The following is a 23,312-nucleotide window of genomic DNA, read 5'->3' on the forward strand; positions in this document are numbered from 1 at the left end:
GATTTTTTATTTCAAAAATGGTCAGAGAAACATGGTTTATGTTTAGGACACTAGAATTAAAGGGGAAATGGAGATATGATGAACTAGATAATGAGACCTAGGTGCCTTTTTGGGGTTGGTCCTGGCTGATATGGAGAACAATAAAAGTCCCTATTTTCCTTCAGAGCAAAAAGACATGAAACAGAGTGGAGAGGCTACTGTGTCCCCTCAGATACTAAAGCAGCTGCCCGGCAGGGGACCAATGCCAGCTCTGTCCTCTAAGGGAGGCAACACTCCCATGAGCCTGCCTGTAACTTTACTATTTTATATCATTTTGTGTGTCCCAATTTGCCTTCCCAAACCTTAGACACCCTGCTAATGTATCAGGTGAGGTGGGCAGGTGAAATGCTCCCTTTCTGGGAGAGGGAACAGGCTTTGGAGAGGCAATGGATTGCAAGGAGTCTCAGAGAAGATGGGGCAGGGCCCAAGGCCCCCCAGGGAGCCCAAGAGCCTTCTGCCATGATGCACAGAGCTCCTGGCAGAGCTCCATCTCTCACCCTGCAGGATCTGCCCTTCCCTGGCTGCTGGGCCTCCAGGGATGATGGATTTCACATAGATTCCTCCATGGAGCACGGTTGTGTTGATGCCACCCTGAAAGACAGGAGGGAAAGCTCACTAATCATCACCCCAAACTCTCTAAACTCCCTAACAAAGGGAGCCCCCCTCTAACCAGCATTTATGGGAGACCATCACCCTACTATCTCCTGAGAAATAAAGACCTGGTCATAACCTGTCCTTGACCTCTCCTCCGCCCTACTTACTGAGACATATTAGAGAACTGCCTGTATTGAAACAAACATTCCTGGCATTAAAGGTGCCGACCTTGCATACATCAACAGTACCTGTACAGTGCTAATCGAGACCTCTGTGCCCGGTACAGCTACAAAGTCTCTTTTCCCCATGCATTCTGCCCTGTCCCCACCCTCCTTCTTAGCAGATGCCAATAAAAGCCACAAACATTTGGAGAAAAAGCATTTTATTCCAGAGAGACCATTGGGTCATCCCTGAGCTCCTCAACTGCAGAATTCTTTGTCTTTCTTGTGTATCTGTGTGCCACATTGCTAGGTGGGTTAGAATGATACCCTCAGCAGGGGCTTCAGTACCCAGCTCTCGCTCTGCCCATCTCCATCCAACACTGTATTCACCTGTGTAGGCTGCACCCATCACCAAGCAATAAAGATAGGTGTTTGCAGGGAGCATAGCCCAGCCATAGCTCCAGCCAAGCACTAGTACACACCAAGTGCTTAGTAAGCACAGTCATGCAGGATGTACCAAATTTCTTCAGGTAGCAACCCATGGAGGCAGATTTTCAATGGGCCTCAGGCCTAGGCCTGGCACATTTGTGTGCACATGTGCTTGTCAGTAGATTTGAATATAAAAGCAGAATTAAACTACACAGCATTTTCAACTTACCATTTTTAATAGATCGTGAACTAGATCATGATCTATTAATATTAATAGATATTGAATAATTGATTAATGTTAATATTAATAGATCATGAAAACCCTACAGAGCAAAAGACCAAGAGTGGGGCTGGGGATATAGCTCCATGGTAGAAGTACTTGCCTGGCAAGCACAAGGTCCTGAGATTGATTACCAATAAGAATGGCAAGAACATAAAAGACCAAGAGCTAAGGCTGTTTTCTCTTCTAATTTCCTTTTCACTAGTAGGCATACAGGTAGATGGATGCTTTATCAATGGCATTCCAGCCTTCCTGCATGAGTTTTGAATTTCTTCCTCTTTACCCATTTTCTGCCTTCTTGCAATCCCATGATGGGGATTACATATTAATAAATGGTACTGAGTATCTAGGATCTATATCCTTTTTATTAGTACGTCTTCAGTCCATGCCTACATTCACTGTGAGAAGTTAGTGCATGGACTTAACACATCTTAATTCTTTAACGTTTCTGTATACTCACACAGTCATACAGAAATGATACAAATGAAGGACCATTTTGTATCCATATATAAAAAATAGTTAGGATACACAGCTACTTTCTCTTAATTCAATGAGAAGGAAAATTTGCACTAATAGTGTTTGGATAGGATATCATATCTGCATCTTGTACTATGAATAACCACTATGAAGACAACAATATACAATGCATTAATTATTGAAACTGTCCTACTAATCAGAAAAAAAAAAGAATTAAAATATCATTGTCATTTTCCAAAAGAAAAAAAAAAGTCTGGTTCAGCTTCATGATGATCACACACCTGGCATCTGAACAACCCTGTCATAGTCTAGATCTGAAATGTCCCCTACAGGTCCATGTGGCAAGACCTGGTCCCTAGCATGGATGATTTGGGGAAGTGGTGAAACCTTCGGATGTGGGGAGGTCTTTAGATCTTCGTAGGTGTGCCCTCAAAGGGGATTGTGGGAACTCACTTCCTCTCCTATCCCACTCATTTCTGCTGTGCTACCTTTTCCTTCTCCCACACCCTCAAAATGGAGCCAACCAGTCATGGGTTGAACCTTTAAAGCTCTGGCCCATAATCACCTTTTCTCTTCAAGTTGATTGTTTCCAGCACTTGCTCTAGTAATAGGAAGCTCACTAAACCAGACTCTGAGGCCTGGGGACGTGTTTTTTCAATGACTCCAAGACTACTTTGGAACTAGACTTCCAGCATCACTAATGTAAAAGCTCAAGGCAGTCAATTGTCACACAAGGCCACCCAACCGCCCTTCCTGAGCAGCTGCACATCTGAAGTCTCCTTTTCACCTTGCTAGGGGACTTCTGCCTTTTCTGTTCTCTTTCTGTCTAGGGCTTGTAGCTCCTGTTTAGGAAAGCCTTGCAGGAGGTGATAACGTTTTCTCTTACCAGTCACACACCTTCACCTCAGACCACTAGCTGGTAACCTTTGTTTCTCACTAACAAGCACAAAAATGTGTACACACTCATCTAGGTGACCTGTTGTACAGAAAGGGACCTGCTAGTCACAGCCTTCCGCTTCTCTCGGCCTGCTTGGTGGGTGCCTCATGGAAAATTTTCCATGTGGCTCGACTGAGTGCCCATTCATTTTAAATGAAAGCAGATTGGTGACTATTTATACATGTACTGTACCACATGCAGCCTTTCCTCGGTTGGTCCTAGCCATTTTCCCTCAGTATTTTACCACTATAAATAACAGTGCATTAAACATCTTACATGTACAGTTTTCCCCATACACTGGGAGTCTTGTTTCTATTTCTATGGGCTCAAGGACAAGTGCATTTTCATTATAATAAATGCTGCCAGATTGTATCCCAATGTGAATGTGCACGTAATTATTCACATTTCCAACAGATTTGTACAACAGTCCTTTTTCTTCTGCATCCCATCAGCTATATTTGGCTAAGCTGATAGTTATAAAGTTTTGTTTTAATTTGATTTATATTCCTGTGGCTTCTCATGAGTTTGAGTGTTTTTCATTTGCTTGATGGCTATTTGGATTTGGGCGAGGCTTTTCATAATTATTTCTGAAATTAAATTTCTCCAAAGAAAATCTAAGATTTTTTTGCCAGCCAAAGGAAATCACCAACTTTTTAGCATATGCATATATATACATATATATATATATATATGAATAATCTAAATTTTAGCAAGTATTTCAAATGAAAAATAGCTACATTTGATGTCTTTTCAGACTGTTACCTCAAGTCAAGTATAAAGTGACTGTCCTTGGTACCAGCCTGCTTATTCCCTGTGGATTCACAAGCCTTCTTTCTTAAGGTCTTATTCTTAAAAATCACTGGCTAACAACCTGGTGGCATGTGGTCGCCCAACAGCCCAGGGTCCTTGCTCTGTCTAGATGCACAGCATTATCATGTAAGAAAGCAAAGCATGTCCACCATCTTTTAGGTTTCCTCCAGAAGTTTTCAGCATTTCCTTACTTGCTGGAAAGCTCAATTCTCTTTCCAATCAACAATTAAATGCAACAATGACATTCCTGAAGCCCAGACATTATCCAGGGTCTCAAGGTAACAGGTTTCAGTGGTTGGGAATTAGAGCAGCACCCTCCAACAAGTGGCTCTGAGTTCTAACCACCTTTGTGCACTCCATTTTCCAAACCTTTGGGTGACCTCAGTTACATAGGCCACATCCCTCATCAGGGGTCTGCCAGGTATCTCTCGGAAGTCAAATGCAGAGGGTCAATCTGGGCAGAGGTCTTGCACACTGAACTTTGACCTTGCTCTTGGAGGACCAAGTATAAGGCTCTTCTGTGATCCACTTGGGATGACTATGGACACCCTACTTGACTCTGGCTGTGACTTTGGAGCTCCATCTTCTCAGTGTACTCCAGTTTGCCATCCGTGTGAGGACACATCATCCAATTCCACCCACACTGCCTCCTCCCATGGTTGCAGCTCTTGGGTGTCTGCCCCCACCCTAACCTCAAGTTGCCCTGTGTCTCCCAGTCTGTCTTTGAACTCTCGTTCTCCACAGATGGTTCCCATGGACCTTCTGGGATCGCCCACTTTCCACATGCCACTTCTATACAATGCACACCTTATCAAGGTGGAAAGTCCACCAAGGCTTCAGAAGGATGGCTCCTTAATTGTTTTCCAAGCCCTGCTAACTCTTACCGTCACACTGAATCCAAGCGTCCCATCTTCTTTAACCAGTTCTACAAAGTAGATTTCACCTGAGTTGGTTTTCAGAGGTGATGGAGGGGAAGAAGAACCAATGCCCTGCCCCAAACAACAAACAGAAAAGAAGAAGCATGAGATGCCTGCTCTGTCTGCACAGTAGATTCCTCTGAGTCTTACCTGCTCCCAGGAACAGGCAATACCACATCTAGAAACAGTGTAAGCTCCCAGGCTGGCCAGCAGGCAGTCTCCTCTGGCTGCAGCAGCTCCACACCATGTGATCTTATCCAAATCTCTCAGATTCTCCAACACCCACTTCCCAATTCAAAGAGCTATCAGGTTGATCCCCTCCTGTCTGTGTGGCTTCAGTTAGGCCCAAAGCATGGCAGGATCCCAATAAATGCAGGTTCCCTGCTGTGTGCACTCATGGCGTTAGAATAGAAGTTATCCATGTACTTTCTGGGAGCTCCATAAAGAGTGCCAGCCACATATGGGCATGATGCACATCAGAGGCAAAAGACAACCTCAGAAGGTTTTCCACTGTTCCTACTTAGATCTTTGCATAAAATAGTTGCATGTTTAGGGCAGAGAACAATGATCATATCATGTACTCCATGTTTTGCTAGGTATAGTGGCAATGACCATATATGATTTGTTTATCCATTCATCCAACCATGCAGCAGCTTTTCTTGAGCACCTACCCTGTGCCAAGCTGCTGTGGTTTGAGTGTCCCCTTGCAGACTCATGTGGAAGTTAAATGTCAATCATGACAGTTAATACCATCATGAGAGACCTTAACGGATCATTAGGTTATGAAGGCACAATCTGCATGACAGACATAGTATTTTGAGAGTGAGTTATATGTAAAAGGAGATAACTCATCTGTTCCCCTCTTCCTTTTCTCCTTTTCCCTCTTCCTCACCATGTGATGCCATCTACTATCAGCAAGAAGGCCTATAGCAGATGCAGCCCCTGCACCCTGGACTTCCCAGAAACATAAGCCACATGCATATCTATTGTTGACCATTTCCCCAGTCCGTGGCACTCTGTTATAGTAACATGAATGGACTAAGACATGCGTGCTACGCAAATTTCTGGGGAGATGGCAGCAATGATACAGGGCTAGCAAGGGTAGAGACTTTTAACAAAGAGACTGCCAGCAAATTAACCCCTAGCCACATGATAATAAGTGTGAATGCAATGGCCTGGAGGCTCAGGGACACAAGCACAAGCAGCCAGGAAGGGGGACAGTGAAATGTAAAGCTGGGTGTGGCTGAGGCTCAGGGTGGGAAGGAGGAGGGTAGCTTGTGAATGCCAGGCCAAGTGATCATCAGCTCAAGGCAGAGAATGCCCGGGTCATTGTTCAGGCTCCACTGACTCCTCTTCCTAGGAAAAGGGTCTTGGGTCCCATCTGTCCCCTTTGTTTAGTGCTTTCTGGTCCATGTTAGAAAATACTATTAATACACAGGAAAATAATCAAGCTGAAATAAACTGAAAAAATATTAACCCCACACAAGAGGTTCCAGAGAGATTGGTATGGGAGCAGATGCAGGCTTGGTTCTCCCAGGAACTCTTCCAAGGTGAGGAATCTTGTCTGAACATCAAAATCCATAGACTTAAACAGCTACCAAGGATGAGACCCAAAAAGTGAGAGCATAAACTCAGCTTGTCACAGAAGCTTACAGGGCACAAAGCGGGCCAGGAGATCCAGGGGAGGCCAGAATATGTGGGTCTGGCAGTATGCAAGCACGGCCACTGTGCTGTGGGATGGCCACTGTGTGCCGCTCTGCTGGCCCCAGAGCCAGCTTGCACAGTCCCAGAGGCCCCCTCTGCCCTGTGTCATCCAAAGGAGCCTCACAGGGAGTGGCCTGGGAAGCAAGTGTCAGCTGGGACCCCAACCCCAGTTCTCCCAAAACTTCCTATAGACTGTGGCATGACCCTTTTGGGCCTGTACCTCAGGCACTGCACCTGTAAAGTGCTGGCAGCTAGACAGGTGTACATGGGCTTGGAGGACGCCCCCTTAAGAGCACATGGGTGCCCAGGGCATCACCAGGCATACAGTAGGCACCAAACAGCCCTACATGCTCTGCTGACCTCTGTGTCAGGCAGATGCCAACCAACTTCAGAGGAACTGGCAGGCTCTGGGGACCAGCAAGAAGCCAGTGAGCACTGGGGCAGGGACCACCCTAGTGGTATAAGCATAAGCAGCATAAGCAGGGGCAGGCACAGAGCCAGGGAGGAATTGTGCTGTTGGCAGAGGGACAGCCAACCGGTGCCCATGCAGAGCAGCAATAAGCCCCACTTGTGCCCCACTACAGTCTCCAGCTGTGGGTCTGCAGGAACAGAGAGTGATATAGTCTATGAGTGACAGTGACAGGGGACCCAAAGCAAATGGAAGAGACTAGAGCATGGTCTACAGGCCATAAAGGACTCAAAGGAAACTGTGAGGATAGAGCTGAGCTGGGCCTGAAGTACAGTGCTCTCAGTTTGTCAGGACAGTGCTGAATTTTCTTCCTGGTCAGGCTCTTGGTCAAGAGCAGAGCCTCTAATTGCCAGCTTAGGGACAGTTAGAGGCCAAGCTGATGGGATGTCTGATTGCCTGTGCTCAGCCCAGATAGCCATTAACTTCCTCGTGTTGTCTCTGTAACCATTCTAGCTAGTGCTGAAGGACACTGGTCACCAACACTGAGCCCAGGGCCCAGGCACTGCCAGGAGCCCTTCCTCCCAACAACCATGCAGGTCAAGCACCTACTTCCATTATACAGATGAAAAGACTGAGGGTCAGGGGACTGAGTGACCTCTAGTGACAGGGAACATGGAGAGCATAGGACTTGGGGGATGCACTCTAAAATCTAGGAAATGAACCAAAGGACAGTCACCTTCACTGGTGGAGGCAAGTGCTGAGGCCTCTGCTGGGGCATGGCCCTCTGCATCTGGACCATTTCCTGTGCCTCAGAGTCTCTATCCTGGTCTTGTGTGTGTGATGACAAGCTGCCCTGGTGAGTGGCACTCAGGATGTCTGTAGAGATGCCAGAAATGGCCGTGTTGTCCTCTCCTTTCTTGGAGGCATTTCCACAAACACCTGTGAAACAGGCCAAGAAGAAGTCAACAGCTTGGCGAGGCTGGGATGGCAGTGCCATCTGTATATGGCCAGAGTTTTCCTTTGGGGACAGAGAGTCCTTTCACAGGTGTGGGGAGTTATGTGAACTGAGAACCTCATGAATTATGCTGCATTTAGAATAGAGAAAGGGAAAGTCCTACATGCAATTCAGAAGCAGAAACGGAGGCCTCTTGTGTGACCAACTATTAAACCATGGGAATAAGGAGAGTGAATAATGCCAGGTGCCCGCAGTGAGCACTGTCACATGATGAGGGGAGAAAGAGACAGAGAGGGAAGAGGGGCCTTTGTGTGCTTTCCCAAAAGATGCCAGGAAAGTGTCATCCCATCCCAGAAAGGAGAAAGCTGTCTCAAGGACAAAGTATCCTGTCTCCAACCTATGACCAACACATAGCACTGCTCATAGCCCTGACCTCTCCTGGAGACTCCACTGTGCATAGCTATAATCAGCGTGTGACCCAGAGACCACCATGCAGAGGCCTCGAGGGGCTTGGGGACAGCCAGACAGTGGTATGCACGGGTGGAGGCTGGGTCACCAAGTCTTTCAGAGCTCTATAAGCCTGGACCCAGTAGAGAATGGAGAGAGGAACAGGAAGTAGGGAATACATGGGTAAAAACTTGGACACTATCCTTATATCTAAAATAGGGATAACACCATTACCAATAATATTGTAGGATTAGTGAGACTTCAGGATTATTTATAGAGACAGAGAAGTTTTATATATGTAGAGAGAAAGATATAAATATGTGTGGATATGTGTGTGTATATATATAACACATATACAATCATATGCACACATAAAATATGGTATTTACTATTAATGTGTTAATAACAACTGCTCAACAAACATATATAGAAGGAAGGCATAAGAGTTTGGGTTTCTTTAGACCTGAATATATAAATGTACAGGTAGATTCTCTACTTTGATACAGACTCATCAGCACCCAAGGAAATCCCCAAACTCACATACTGAATGAATTTGATTTGAATGAATTTGATTTAATGGATTTGGCTTTGACTTATTCAAACCTAAAGGGATCCAGTAACAAACAGAAATGCTAGAATCCTGGCCATTTCTCTGAGAATCTACAGTCATTGTCCTTCTGACAATATTGTAAGCATCTGTTCCGCTTCTTCCACTACCTTTACAAGAGACAAGGATAAAACTTACGACTGAACTGAAAAAGTCAAGCTGTGCCACGGTGTCCTGCCTGATGGAAGCAAGGGCTAGGTGACCTCCTATGGGTGACCAAAATTCAATTTATGCCAGCATAGTAGTTCACACCTGTAATGTCAGGCACTTGGCAAAAGGACCTCAAGTTTAAAGACAGCCCAGGCAACTTAAGGAAACCCCTTCTCAAACTCAAAAAGGATAGGGACTTAGTCTAGCGGCAGGATACCCCTGGGTTTTAACCCCAGTACTGAAAAAAGCATAAGCATGGTCACTTTACTGTAGACCATGACACTGTTCATGACGGCATACCACCTACCTGTAGCTGCACTGGTGGTGCAACAGCAGTCTGAACACACAGAAATGTGTAGTGGTCAGGTCTGTGCCCACAGGATCCCACCAGAGTCACTATGGAACCCACTTCCTCTATCAGGAGGCCCACGGCAGAAGGAACCCTAATTGTAACAAAGGCTACATTCCCAATAGGTGGCTAGGGCCCTGCAGTGAGAAGACATATAATTCTTAAACACTGGGGCATCCTAGCCATTCTTCCATCACAGAGACCCAATACCTGACACCCACAACTTACAGGAGAAGTTTACTGTGGCACAGGGGATCAGCCACAGTTAGGAGGCTGCAAGGCCAAAGCAGCTGTGGAAGGGGCTGGCGGAAGAAGCTGCTCACCACGTGGCAGCCAGGAAGTGAGAGAGTGAGAAGGGGATGGGTGAGGACGAGTGTGCACCCTTCCAAGCTAGGTCCCTAATGACCACTTCCTGCCAGGCCCCACCTCTTGGCAGCACATTCAGCTATGAGGTCATGCACAGATGAATGAGCACAGCACCCTCACAATCCAGTCACTTTCCATGTGTGATTTTTGGGGGACATTTGAGATCTTAACCACCATACTAAAGGACCCATTGCCTGTATTCTATTGTGAGGCTGTGGTTTAGACATTGCAGACTTTGGGTATCAATATTATACATGTGTGCATACACACACACACACACACACACACACACACACACACACACCCTCCAGCATAGCAAACAATCCTTGGATAACCCGGATTGAGATTTAATCATCTGCATTATGTTTCTTGACAGCAAAAGGGAAAGCCTGAGTGTCTTTCTCTAGAGTAAGGAAGAAAATTCAAGGATAGCTGAACTGCCTCGGGAAGAAGTGGCAATGTCGTGACCTACAACAGAGAGCAGAGACAGTGACCCTGAGACCAGTGCTAAGAGAGCCATAGGGTGACCTCTGGGGCAGCGCCGTCTACCTGCTAGAAGGCATGTAGAAGCCTTAGGACAGATACTTTCAACAAGCCCTGGAGAGACACAGGCATAGCCTCCCTCTCCGTGAGAAGAGGTTAGAGAACACAGGGTGCTAAGGAAGCAGTGATGGCCTCCTTTTCGTAAGAGCAGCAAAGGCAGGGCCTGCGCTGGCCCCCAAATCACAGAGCTCCCTGAGATGTACCACCACGCTGGCTCTCTGCAGGCCACCACCACCAGGACAGCAGCACAAAGGCCCCCTAGCCTTCAGCATTCAGCACCTCCCAGAAGAAGAAGCCTTCGTCTCTGAAAGTGGGTGGACACCTACCTTTGGCCTGAGAAATGGTGAGCTCTATGTGATCAGGAGAATTCTGAATCATCCTGACTGCCATGGTGAATGTGAAGCCCTCCAGGCTGATGTGGTTCAAGGCAAGGATCTGCCCTCCTGAGAAGAGAAAACATCTCAGAAGGCCCATCAAGGACAAGGAATGTGTGCACTCTGAAAACAGCAGCTCAGGCCCATTCATCAAAGACATACCGTCCTGCTACAATGCTCCATATGGTTAGATTTCTAAATTTCTGTGTAAAAATATGGATTTGTTTATTCCTATTGTTTAAAATATTTTTTTAAATTTTTTCTTCATATTCTGTAGGGACTTAAAGTTTAACACATCAATAGTTGATGGAAAATACCTGTTCCATGTTATATCTAAGATGTTTGATATTTAGACAGATAGTGAGGTTAAGCTCAACTGCCTATGTTGTAGGGTAATAATGATAAGCTTCTCTTCTGGCGGGTTAACAAACTAAGTTTGCAGACCAAAAATTAGAGAAAAAGAAGAGCTGCAAGGATGGCCAACATTTTGGCCCTAGCCTTTCAAGGTCAGTGAGGACTCAGGACATATGAGAACTTGTACTGTAACGTCATGTAACTCAGTAGTGTTCCAAATTTTCTGATCGAGAAGATTATGGGGCCACAGAGGAATGTGACTAGTGATGTAGAGTGTGCCTAGGCAGAGTCACATGGAGAGAAAACATTCTCTCAGGCTTTCACAGAGAGCAAATTAGTCAAGCAATGGCCGTGACTCATTCCCATGGCCGACACTGACAAAGGATCTATAGATTGTGGTACAGGGTTTCAGGATAAATCCTGAGGGAATTTGACTGACCTTGTCAGATACAAAAGTTACATTTCTTGTTATATAGGTCTTGCTTTATCTTGGTCTTAACCATCCAGCAGAAAAATATAAAAACGAAGTAAGAAAGTAAAGCCACATTAATATGCTGAGCTGTAAAAGGCTCAAATCAACAACTTCTGACATTGCCAGTCCTGTGGAAAACCCACTACTATTATGGACTACTGGACCGCATTGGAATATTTTGCTGAATATATGCACCTACAATATTTAAATGATAATGGAATACCCTTCTCTGACAAAACCAAACAAGAAAAGGGGATACAAATGAACGACTATTTTGTATCTGCATATTCAAATTAGGATAGATATACAGCTACTTTCTCTTAATGCAATGAATAGAAAGATTTATTCTAATAGTGTTTGTGGACATATCTTCTACTATGAATAACCACTAAGAAGACAACAATATACAGTATATTAATCATTGAAACTGTCCTACTAATCGGTTTTGAAACTGTCTCATTGCTATTTGTTTCTGAGTAAAACTATTAAAAAAAAAATCAAAGACATACCTGGTTTGATCTTCTTAGTTTTTGCTGCTGGTCCTCCAGGTATAACAGAAGATATAAAAATGCCAGGGCTCACTTGGCCTACATCTTCTCCCTCATTAATGACAAAACCTGTGGGCCAAGATGATATTTTAATGACTTTGTAGCTCAGAGACTTAGGCTATTTGCTTGGACTCACACAGCTAGCAAGTGGCACAGCTGACATTCGGACCTGGGTGTAGCATTTGGGGAAGAGAAAAGGGCTTTCTCTTTTCAGCTATTGCAGCTGAAGCTGGAAACAGTCTACCAGTATGCCCTGGATTTGCTCCAGCAGACAACCAGAGACAGGACAGAGTTGATTTCTAATTGAGCACTGTGTATCCAACCCTTATTCTATACGGCTTTAAGGGTCTTAAAATAAGAACAATAACAACATGCAAGAAAGATTGGCTGTTCCTCCCCACCACTGAGAATCTAAGAAGGCTGTGGCACAGCATTAGGGTAAATCTTTTAATGTCCTGTGCTTAGATACACCTTAAATTCCCTTCATACAAGGAGATCTTTAGCCCCAAAGTTGCATTGCTCTTCAGGAATTCTTTAAGGTAGGAAAAGGCCAAAGTGATCCCTGGCAGAGGCAAACTGCAAGAGGAGAGGCAGGAGAAGGAGGGCAAAAGGGTCAGAGGAGGAGAGATCTACATGCAGCTGTCCCTCTGTCAGCTGCACGAGGTGGGGCTCCCCCACAGGGGCTCCTACCAAAGCCACGATGTGGATCTCGCTTCAGCACCACATGCACAAGCTCCCAGTGCAGGTCAGGGATCAAACTCTCTCTCTTGTTCTTCTGTGACCCTGAAGGGGGAAACCACACAACTGCTGTGTTACATCACCTCCCCAAGAAAAGGAGACCAGATTTCACACACACACACACACACACACACACACACACACACACACACACAATGGGAGCAAAAGTCTTTCCCATTTACTCTCCCACCACACTGGGAGGGGATCACCAGGCCTCCCAGGTCAGGGTGGTCATGTTCAGCTGTGAGAGCAGAGCCAGGGCTGGGACATGGATCTGTTTCTATGTGATGTCCTCTAGCTTATTTTTCCTGCCTTGTGACCTACTTGGAGGCAGTGATAACTAAAACAAAAGCTCAGCAGTGAAGCAGCACAACCATCCCCTCCTGGGCCTGGCTACATTTGGGGTGGGAGCTTCCCCCAGGACCCATGTGGTGCAGGTTTAGTCCCCAGCCTGTGGACTCCTGGGAGGTGAGGGAATCTCTAGGAGGTTGCACAGAGTGGGAGGAAGCTAGGCCACTGGGGGAAGTACCCTTAGAGGGGATATGGGGTCTCTGGCCATTTTTTTTCTTCCTCTCTTTTCTTCCTGGACACAGTGAGGTGAAGAAGGTCTCCTCCACTGTGATATTTTATGCCACTGTAGGCCCAAAGCAATAAGGCCAAGCAACCATGGATAGAAACCTCTGAGACCATGAGTGCAGTATGTGTAAGTTGGTCTATCTCTGAGTTGATACCTCAGGTATCTATCAGAGTAATGAAAAGTTGGCTAGCACGGGCCTCTAACAGCCAGAGGGTGACAGTAGCCCTGCTCCAGTCCCCAAGAACACTTTCCTAGCATGGGTCTTGAAAGAGACCCATAGCAGAGCCCTATGGTCATTCCCTGCCAGCTGTAGCCACAGGTTGTATGCCCCAGTGAGTGTCACACAGGAACCCTGAGTGGCGACCCACTGCCACAATTGTCCCACATCTTTGCCTTCCCTAGCAAGCACAGAGGAGCCTGGCAGAGTCAACAAAGGAGAGAGACGTGGTGCTATTCCAGATCCAGCCCTCAGGCTTCATGCATAAAAATTCCCCACAGGCGTGGACTCTGCCTGTGTCCAGCTGGGCAATTGCAGATGCAGTTCTACCTGCCCTGTGTGCATTCTGGAGACTGAAGAAAAGGATCAAAAGCAGGACCTTGGCACATTTTTCAGAACACACCACTCCATTGTGGTCCTGCTCCTCAGGCTGGACCAGAGTGCAAGAAAGTGCTTCACTAAAACTGATCCATCCACCCAACCAAAGCCAGACATGGACTGGAAAAGTTCTTCTCATACACTAGCAGTTTGGGGAATAGTGTAAGCAAAAGAAAAAGATTGTGAATATTGAGAAGGAAAAGGAAGTGGTGACAAAAGATTGAAACAAGGGGCCGGGGAGAAGGCTCAGTAGAATAAGCACTTCCCTGGCAAGTGCAAGGGCCTGAATTCATTCCCTAGTTCCACAAAAAAGAAAAAAAAAAATTGAAACAACCACACAAATACTTCTTCCATTGCCCCAACCTGGCCATGGCCTGGTCCTTACCTGGGCACATGCTCTGAACAAGTGGCCCCAAGAGAAGGTCACAGGTCGTTGGCTTCTGGATCAAACAGGCACCGTCCTGGTGCTCCTGGCCAGTGCAGGGGCTACAGGGAAAAGGACACTGTGAGATGAGGCATCTGTCAAAGGCAACTCACCTGGTGTTTCTGGGTATGGTTGGCAGCCTGGGAAGCCAGGTTTGAGTGAGATCCATGGGCAGGCCACACAGAAACCTCACTGGGCTGTCAGAAGAAAGCTCTTTCTCCTGTGAAAGCACACAGACTTCATAAGAACCTCCTGCTCTCCGCCTTTGCATAGGATATGTGACTGCCAAACACTCCACTCACTCCATCATGCAATAGGAATGGTCTTCCCAGGAAACCAGGAATCATGGCACCAAAACCAGGTAGTAAGTATAAGTGCCGGCACTCCCTACCAGGCTCCATCCTGGGTCCTGATGCTTTGTGGTTTGCCCTTGCAATTGGCTGAAAGAACTTTTCAGGGCTTGCTGCACCCCACTGTCCTCCATGTGTCTCTCTGAGGAGTGCACACAGGCATTTGCCTATGCAATCATGGCAGCCATCCGAGCTGGAGGTCCCGATCCCACACACTGAAATCAGGAAGTGCTCCTGTGGGCTCCCCCAGCTCTGCTGCATGTGCTGAGGTTTGGAGGTATTTGTCCCCCAGGGCTTCATGTGTTAGAAGACTGGTCTCAGCATGGTGGTTTGGGGAGGTAGTGGAACCTCTAAGGGGTGGGGCCTAGAGGTGGTGGAGGACATGGCCTCAGGAGAGAGCACGCAGTTCTCAAAGATCCAGTCAGTTCCTCACCTCTGTCTATAGATTCATGGCTCACCATGAGATCTATCCTCCTCCATTCCCTGTTATTATGATGCTCTGTGCTGTGAAAAATGCCCCCTACCTAGAGCCAGAACTAGGCTATTTAGACTGTTAGCCTACAGAACAGTGAGCTAAGTAAATCCTTTTTTAAGTGAAGTACTCAGCCTGCATTATTTCACTAGAGCAACGGAAAGCAGACTGATACACACAATATGCTAGCAAAGATTGTTCCAGGCATTTGGAGAATGAAGGTTCTAGTCAGAGGCCTGCCTTGTCCTAAGCCAGCTCTGTACAATGATAAGATACCGTCAGAGAACAGCCATAAACTGTGGGTACCCAGAGGCTTGCCATCCAGCTGGAGGGCCAACCACCTGAGCAGACTGTCACTCAGACTGTCCCCAACATCCACGCACAGGCGAGGTAGCTGGACCATGGTAGAGGATGCTCGTCTGGGGTCCATGGATTCCTTGTCACACCCTGGAGCAGCGATACCAAGATCTCCTGGCAGGGAGCCTGGCACTGCTCAGAGGGATGGATGGCAAGAGGAGCTGGGTGGGAAGGAAGGGCTTCTCTGCCCAGGTGATCTGTGGCTCACAAGCACCCATAGTTGTTTAAAGGTCACTGACTTCAGGTCACCAAAGCGCAAAGGCTATGCAGGCTCACAACATGAGGAGCCTCCAGTAGTCACACATGCAGACAGGAAATAGAACAGCTGCCATTGGGGCTGGGCAAAGGCAGAACAGGGAGGAGGTGCTGCATGGGGCAGAGCTACAACTCGGACGATGGCAAGGGCCATGCGGCCACACGGGGGGACAGTCATACAGCAAGGTGCATGCACTGAAGGCCACTGAATGGATGCTCCCAAGTGGCCATGATGGAACACATTATGGTTTGGGTATTTTACCACAGTTCAAAATTTCCTTTAATGAAATCCTCTTTAAAAAGACCATTTCACAGAAACCTCCACACTCAGCCTCAGAACTGGAAAGACAGCAGGTCTGCTGCTTCCTTGGGATCTTTGGTGCTGAGCAGAGCAGGGGGATGAAAGCAAGTAGCTACTGGCACAGTGGGGACACAGCGCTGCTCGAATGCAGCCAGTGTGTGGAGGAGCCAGCCCTCTACTGGAAGGTCAAAAAGTCTTCCGAAAACAGTGACATAAAATAGTGGCTAAACCTGCAGGGGCAGGGGCTATACATCTATTGGCCTCTCTTTTGAGAGATCCCGAGTAAGCAGTGGTGCTGGCCACAGAGACCTGCAGATGAGGAGGCTACCCTACCCTTCCCATCCCAGCTGCAGCCCTGTCTGGTCACCTGCCCCAAGGGCCAACCCCCCAGCACACCACGGTCTTTCCTACACCGTGCTATGAGGTCACCTCTGCTGCCCATGGGCACCCTGAGCCTATGCCTGTCCTACTTCTTGCTGAATCCTGCACCTGGCTCAGGGCTGGCACGGAGATGATGTCTGACTATTCTTTCTGGTGAGGGGCTGGGCACAGGAGGACAGGTATCTCAGACCTTCCAAACCCACCCGGCACCCAGCACTCATGAAGACCATCATGATCCTGTCTAATACCACAAGAAGCAGAAGAAGCCTGTGTGACTTTTCAGCCCAGATAGTTATGAAATGCAATAATGATAAGATTGTTGTTTGTTTTGTTTTGGATCTGAAATGACCCCCAAAGTTTAACCCTTTGGGGGCTTGATCCTTAAGGCATAGAGGTGGGGCCTGTGTCATGAGGGTACTGACCTTGCCAGCAGACTGGCCTGCTGATGAGCTCACAGTAGGCAGTGGGGTGCACTTGGAGGAAGTAGGTTACTGGGGTCACGCTGTGGCAAGGCACAGCTTGTCCCAGGCCCTGCATCTCCAGCTCTTTTTCTCACCCTCTACTTCCCAGCTGCCAGGAGATGAGCGGTTCTCCCCTTCCATGCCCTCTCACCATGCCCTCCTGCCTCAACACAGCCCAGTAACAATGGAGCCAGCTGACCACCAACTGAATTTTTTGGACTTGTGAGCCAAAATAAACCTTTCCTTCCTTAAGTCACTTATCTTGGGTATCTGATCCCAGGAAGAAAAACCTGACCTGAGGTTTTATTTTTGGATATCCCACTAAAGTCTCATGTGGTCATAGGCGGGACTTTGCAGGTGGTGATGGCATCATGTACTGATTGGTCCACTGGTGACTTTATAGTTGCAGCTGCTGCTAGGAGGTGTGGCCTGGTTGAAAGAGGCAGGCCACAGGGGGAGTGGCCTGGAAGGGCTTGGCTCCCTTCCCAGCTCATCTGTCCATGTTCTCTGATTCCTGGCTGCTATAAGTTGACCATGAGGTGTCAGAGATTCAGTCTCAGTGATTAGGAGAGCGACACATTGTTGTATGACACCGTACACTTTAAGATACAGCAAGAGATGCACAGGGCTTGTTCCCTGTTGTTGATTGACTTTCTGTGCATTGCGGTGTACATGCGCACTAAGAAAATTTGGGTGAAGTTTCCTAAGAATTATCCTCATCATACATACAATACACATATACACATGAATTTCAGTTCAAATGGATCATGGACACCCTGTTACTGAAGCAAATGTACAATCCATCCCAGCTCCTGCAGCAGCAACCCTCCCTGGCCATGTTCTGCCTGGGAGTCTGTGCTGTTTATATAACTTTCAATGTAAATGTAATCCAATTTCTAGGCTATTTTAAAATGTATGGATCATGTTTTACAATGGAAAATTGCATTTATAAACTATTTTCACATGCAGGTGTGAAGGAAAAGCTACCCACAAAGAAGAAAGCAAGCACAGTTTCAAGGCAAAGGTTTGTTTGAGTGTCTTGGAGTCCTGGCCCCTCATTGTCCCCTCCTGCAAGTTGGGGAGAAAGATGGAAATATTTCCCAGGTGTTACGATTTGTGCTAGATGTTCTCCCAAAGCCTCATGCAGTCTTGAGGCGACTGGATCTAGGTGTGTGATACCAGGATAGAGAGCGCGTGATTACTAACCCACTGATTGTCTGCATCACCCCAAGCTGAATAGACTAGAGAGACTACAAAAGGGCAGAAAGAAGCTGCTATTGTCATTGTGGCTTACTTGCAGTCACACTTTCCTCCTGCCATGAACTATCTCTCTTCTGCCATGCCTGTCCACCGTGCCACCCCACCTTGGAGCCAGCCCATTATGGACAGAAACCTCTACAAATTGTGAACTAGATAAACCTTTTCTCCCTTAACTTTGAGTGTCAAGCATTTTGTCTCCTAAAACAAAGAAGTGGTAAAAAATCAAATTAGTTGATGTGTACTAGTGGCTAGAACACTATCTGGCTTATGACAAAGCTGAATGGGCTTATAACTTGTTCACGTTGTCCTTTTCTGTTGTATGTCATCACCTAGTTGTTTCTTTACCAGGAAAAAGCAACATGGTAGGAGGGTAAAGTTGTCCCTACAGAGTTTGACTCAACCCAGCCCATAATCAGCCTTCTGTTATCTCTGGACTTGAGTGGCAGAGACCCAATGAATGTCCACTTTCCTGGAATGTCTAACATCGTTTAAACAGCTTGTTCAAGTGCAGATGGCCCAGCACACCAAGCTCTGGGTAACAGAGGAAATCAGGGTCAGAAAACAAGAAACCCACCTGCTCCTGACTGCTTCCACCCTGCTCTCCTTCTTGCCATCAGCGCTGCAGTTCTCCAGTGACATGCTTAGCAGGCCTCCTACTGCATCCTGCGCCTTGGGTGCAAACAGCTCGTTTTCAGAGCATGACAGTCTCTGACTCCAACTGAGAGGCTTAGATGGGGCCTGGTGGGCAGGATTCAAACTGGCTGTTTGTATAACCTTCCCCTGGCCTGCAGTGGGGGTGACAAAGAAGAAGACAGACACACATAAAGTCATGCCATTTCTGTGGCTCTCACATAGCTACCCCAAACCCTCCTTTCCTGTGGGGAGAGGCTGTTTGTCTTTAGTTAATGGGATTGTGATTAGTCTCAGGGACCCAAGTCCTTCCCATTAGCACTTGTTAATGAACTTCACTTCAGAAACCTAAGCTTAGCTGACAGACAGGAAGCCTAGGAGCGTGGTCCATGGAGAAAACCCAAAGCATTCCCAGGAAAGCCAGCTGGCAGAAGCATGGTTTTGGGTAACATTAGCTGACATTACCCTATTCTGTTTCAGCCTTTAAGATTTGTCCCTCAAATGATCTTTTAGCAAATGGAACTTCAAAGAATCAGGCTCTCCAAATCAGGCTCTGCCCTGTGGACTGTAACTCTTAACCTTTAATCTCTGCACAGCTTAGTTTGCCCTGATAGTACTGTCTCCCATAAGACCCTATTTCCTGGAACCTGAATGTGTAGCAGCCACACAGGACCTGCACTTTGACACCTCCCTTTCTCATAAAAAGGCTGACTAAATGACCATGGTCATGTCTTCAACCTGAGACCAGTGGGATGAGGAACTCTCCATTCCACTAAGTATAGCATTCATAAAAACCGGGACTCAATCAATAGGTCTTTTGAGTTAATGAGGCTTTGCACAAAGCCAATTTTATATTTTGAGAAGGAAAAACATTCACAGACCATCTGTTCCCTGCTAAAACCAGGAAGAAAAGACTGGTTACACAGTGCCAGTGGGCTCCAGTTTTCTCTCTGTGTATGCGTGCATGTGAGGTCTACGTTTGGGTGTTGGCATGTGGGAGCATACAGGGTGTGTAAGGGTTGTATGTGATGTGACGGTGGTTGTGTGTTTGTGATATCTGCATATGTGTGAATGTGTGTGGTATGCATGTGTATAAGGTGCATGTGGTATGAGAGGGTATTTGTGTGTTTACAGTACATGTGCAATGTCTGCATTTGTGTATGTGTGAGTGAGTGCAGGGTATATACGTGCAATATGTGTGATGTAGGGAGTGTATTGTGGTGTCTGTGTGTGTGGTAAGGTGTGTGGTGCACATGTGTGGTTGTGCACCATCTCCTCACAGTGACAAGCATCAGAGGGCACTAGTCCTTCAGACAGTTCCTTTCCCCTTTGGTGGAATCTGGTTCATGGCAAGGGCTTTGCTCACTGAAAACACCAGCCGTGGGAATCGACACCCTGATGACTTTCTACACATGAGATAGGCAAGAATGGGTGGAGAGGAGTGGATGATGGGAGTAGAGGCTGCAATTGTGTAGGGTCTCACCCCAGAGCTTGAGGCACTCGTAATGTTGCGACATCATATGATGACATTGGTGCCAGTGGCACTCAGCCCTGGTGGAGAGCATGTCCAGGGTGGGCACAGTGGGAACATGTGTACTGGTTCTCTCTTTCCCTTCTATGGTGAATACCATACCCTCTTTACAGAGGAGGAAACCTAAGACTAAGAGAGAGCTAGTAACTTGCTTCCTGAGGCTAGGAAGTGGTAGAGCAGGATTGCCACTCAAGTCTGGACTCTAAGGCCCATGCTAGATAACAGGGAGCCAGGTGTGCCCAGATGAAGACAGCAGCGGGGCGGGCATACCAGCCTTCTGATTGCCAGGCCTAAAGGGACTGAGACTGTGGGCTTCATCACAGCAGATTCTAACACCCCAGGGCAGCAGGGTTTCAGCAGAGCCCATGGAGGTCAGGACTCAGCTCAGAGAGGTTTAGAGGGCTTGAACCAAGGGTAGGAGAGCCAGAAATGATGATCTTTCAGGAATGGGAGGAAGCATGACCAAGAGCATCCCAAAGCCCACAGCACACCAAAAACAGGCAGCTGTTACTCCCCAGTGTGGGCCACTCACAACATGACTATGCCACCCAGGAGGCAACTAAGGAATGCTAAGGGCTCAGTACAGGTTAGTTGCAGTGTTCAGACATACAGGAGATGTCCATAGGAGGGCCACAAGGAAACAGGCAGTGTGGGGCCCTGAGAGAGCCAGAGCTTCCCTGAGGTCAGTGCCACACACTCTGCAGCACTGACAGGTCCTGCCTGAGTCAATCCCCAAGCGAGGCACTTGAAAAGCTCAGCAAGTCCTCTTTCTCCCCAGGGGATGAGTGTGACTATAGAGTAACAAGCTGTTGAGACAGTTCATAGAAGAATGACTAAGAAACATTTGAAAAACGTTCGACCTCTTAGCAAGCAAAGAAATGCTGAGTAAAGCAACAGTGAAAAATTGCTTTTACCTATCAAGTGAGCAAATATAGGTGCAATAACTTCTATTCCCAGAGGACAAAAGGAGACAGACAGACATGGAATCCACACATGGTACTTGAAAACAGGGAGGGCCTTAAAACACCTGCCTCTTGTGCCCAATAATGACACTCTGAGATCTAGCTCACCGAAGATGCAAGATGTGGAAAAGTATCTCCTCCAATGAACCACATTACGATATTGTTGCAATATTGAAATACGAAAAGCAAACTCTCAAAACAGGGGCATGATGGAGTAATTATGTTTCCATACAAATCCTTACGGCCCAGCCACCTTCCCTGCACCTACTGCATACTGACCCTCCACATGGAGCTGCAAAGGCTCTGGGACGCTCTGCCTGCCTGCAGGGCTGCCTAGTCTGTGAGGCAGATACATGCATGGATAAAGTCTGGAGCACATCATAGGCCAGAGCCATAGGTCTGACCAAAGGAGCACCGACCCTACCAGGTGAGAGTGCCCTGGGACAGCCAATCAGGAAGGCCCTCCAGGGTGCAGGCCCATTAATTTCTTCATGAACACAGGATTCTCCTGGTGAGCTGGGCCTACAAGGGTTAGGAAGAGCCTCATAGGTAGAGGCTGCTGAGTCCAGAGGCCCTGGAACCTCAAAGTCTTGGTGTGATGTTCTAGAGATCAAGATGGCATGTACAACCACTAGAGGGCAAGACTCAAGCCAGGATGGGGGCCACCCAGGTGAGCCCACCATGTTTGTCACCCAGAGGGATACAAACTTGTCTCTGCAGAAAGCACAGACCCACAGGCAATTTCTCACTATGGAAAAGCATGATTGGATTGTCCTTTCTAAAGGCCACTTTGAAGGTGACAAAAGGACATTCAAAGGACATAAGTCCCAGTGAGAGCAGACAACAGATGGGGTAGAAAGACCACAGGGCCACATTCTCCGTTTCCTGAAAAGCAGATGGGTGGGCAGTTCCCTTTGAACAGGACAAAGGCCATGACAGAAGGAGTCATGGGAAGGGAGGGTGAAGCATGAGGCCACGGGGAGGTGGTGGCTTTTGGCTACACAGTCACTGAAAATAGATACCCATGTTTAGAGCAGCACAACTCATAGTAGCTCTGTCCATCAACAGCTAAATGGATAAAGAACATGTGATATTTACACACAATGGAGCGCTACTCTGCCATAAAGAAGGATCATCTCGGGACACTTGAAGGAAAACACATGTACTTGGAGACCACAATGTTAAGTAAAATAAATCAGACGTAGAAGCTTAAATGAGAAACCCAGAGTATAAATGAGCTGAAGTGCTAAAGCAAAGATAACAAGAACAGAGAGACAGATCCTCAGTAAATGGAAAGGGGAGTCTGTGATGGAAGGGTGGGGAGGGCTGGGGAAAAAGGAGAGAAAAAGAGAGTAAGGCGCGCTTTGTACACATACCAGCTCCCCACAATGAATGGAGTCAATATGTACTGCAAACATGTTCTAATTAAAAACAACTGAAGGGAAAACGTTGTCTGTGGTGACTTCCTCATAGCAAGTCTGTAAAGGCAAAGGCAATTACCTATGTGAGTCTTTTTAAGTAAATGAATGTTAGAGTCCTGAACATTCCTACGAGGGTAGAATTTGCAGTTGAGAAAGCAGTATGTTATAAACAGAAAGGATCTGGAAGGACTCATTTTGCAAGTGAGCTCAAGAGTCTATAAATGTTTTATGGTCATGAAATAGGCAATAAAAACCACATGAATAGTGTCTTGCAATCCATGTCCTACAACAGCAGGGCGTCAGGTCCCAGTGCGGAGCTCCATCTGCAGCTCCCCAGAAGCCTCCTGGTGCCAGAAGCCTGTGCTCCCACTGAGATGCCTGTGTATTTGGGTCTTCTGCCCATGACCTCTGCATTTGGCTCTGTATCTGACATTTTGGTTCTGTTTCCCAATTGCCCCCAGCTCATGGGCCGGTACCTAGAACCTGTGACTTCACCTCCACGGGAAGCGCTGCTGCTCAACCAGACCCCATGGATAGGGATGCTGTACGCTGAACGCCGCTGCCCCGCCAGCAGGAAATGTCACCCATGCTGCACTGCTGGCAAGCTGCACGCTGAGCTGGTGTGCTCAGCGAGGACACCGGGGCCCCGCAGCACACAGAGCTCTCGCCTGCGTC

The 23,312-nt window shown here is 47.2% G+C and overlaps 1 protein-coding gene across 2 annotated transcripts in view; it reads right to left on the bottom strand.

Moving 5' to 3' along the window:
- Frmpd2 (FERM and PDZ domain containing 2) overlaps positions 1-23,312 on the bottom strand; it is a 125,460-nt gene that overhangs the window by 32,658 nt on the left and 69,490 nt on the right. Inside the window, exons 13-20 of one of the 2 annotated variants that reach the window (XM_023707262.1) lie at positions 18,668-18,878; positions 14,218-14,318; positions 12,613-12,726; positions 11,884-11,991; positions 10,501-10,617; positions 7,494-7,696; positions 4,612-4,716; positions 537-630 (exon numbers count right to left, since the gene is read on the bottom strand). In XM_023707262.1, coding sequence (XP_023563030.1) covers positions 537-630; positions 4,612-4,716; positions 7,494-7,696; positions 10,501-10,617; positions 11,884-11,991; positions 12,613-12,726; positions 14,218-14,318; positions 18,668-18,878 — 1,053 coding nt within the window. The remainder of the gene's footprint in view (positions 1-536; positions 631-4,611; positions 4,717-7,493; positions 7,697-10,500; positions 10,618-11,883; positions 11,992-12,612; positions 12,727-14,217; positions 14,319-18,667; positions 18,879-23,312) is intronic. The other variant, XM_023707263.1, reaches the window with a different exon arrangement.

This window comes from Octodon degus, unplaced genomic scaffold (genome assembly GCF_000260255.1).
Source record: "Octodon degus isolate 3935 unplaced genomic scaffold, OctDeg1.0 scaffold00285, whole genome shotgun sequence".
Taxonomy (NCBI): domain Eukaryota; kingdom Metazoa; phylum Chordata; class Mammalia; order Rodentia; family Octodontidae; genus Octodon; species Octodon degus.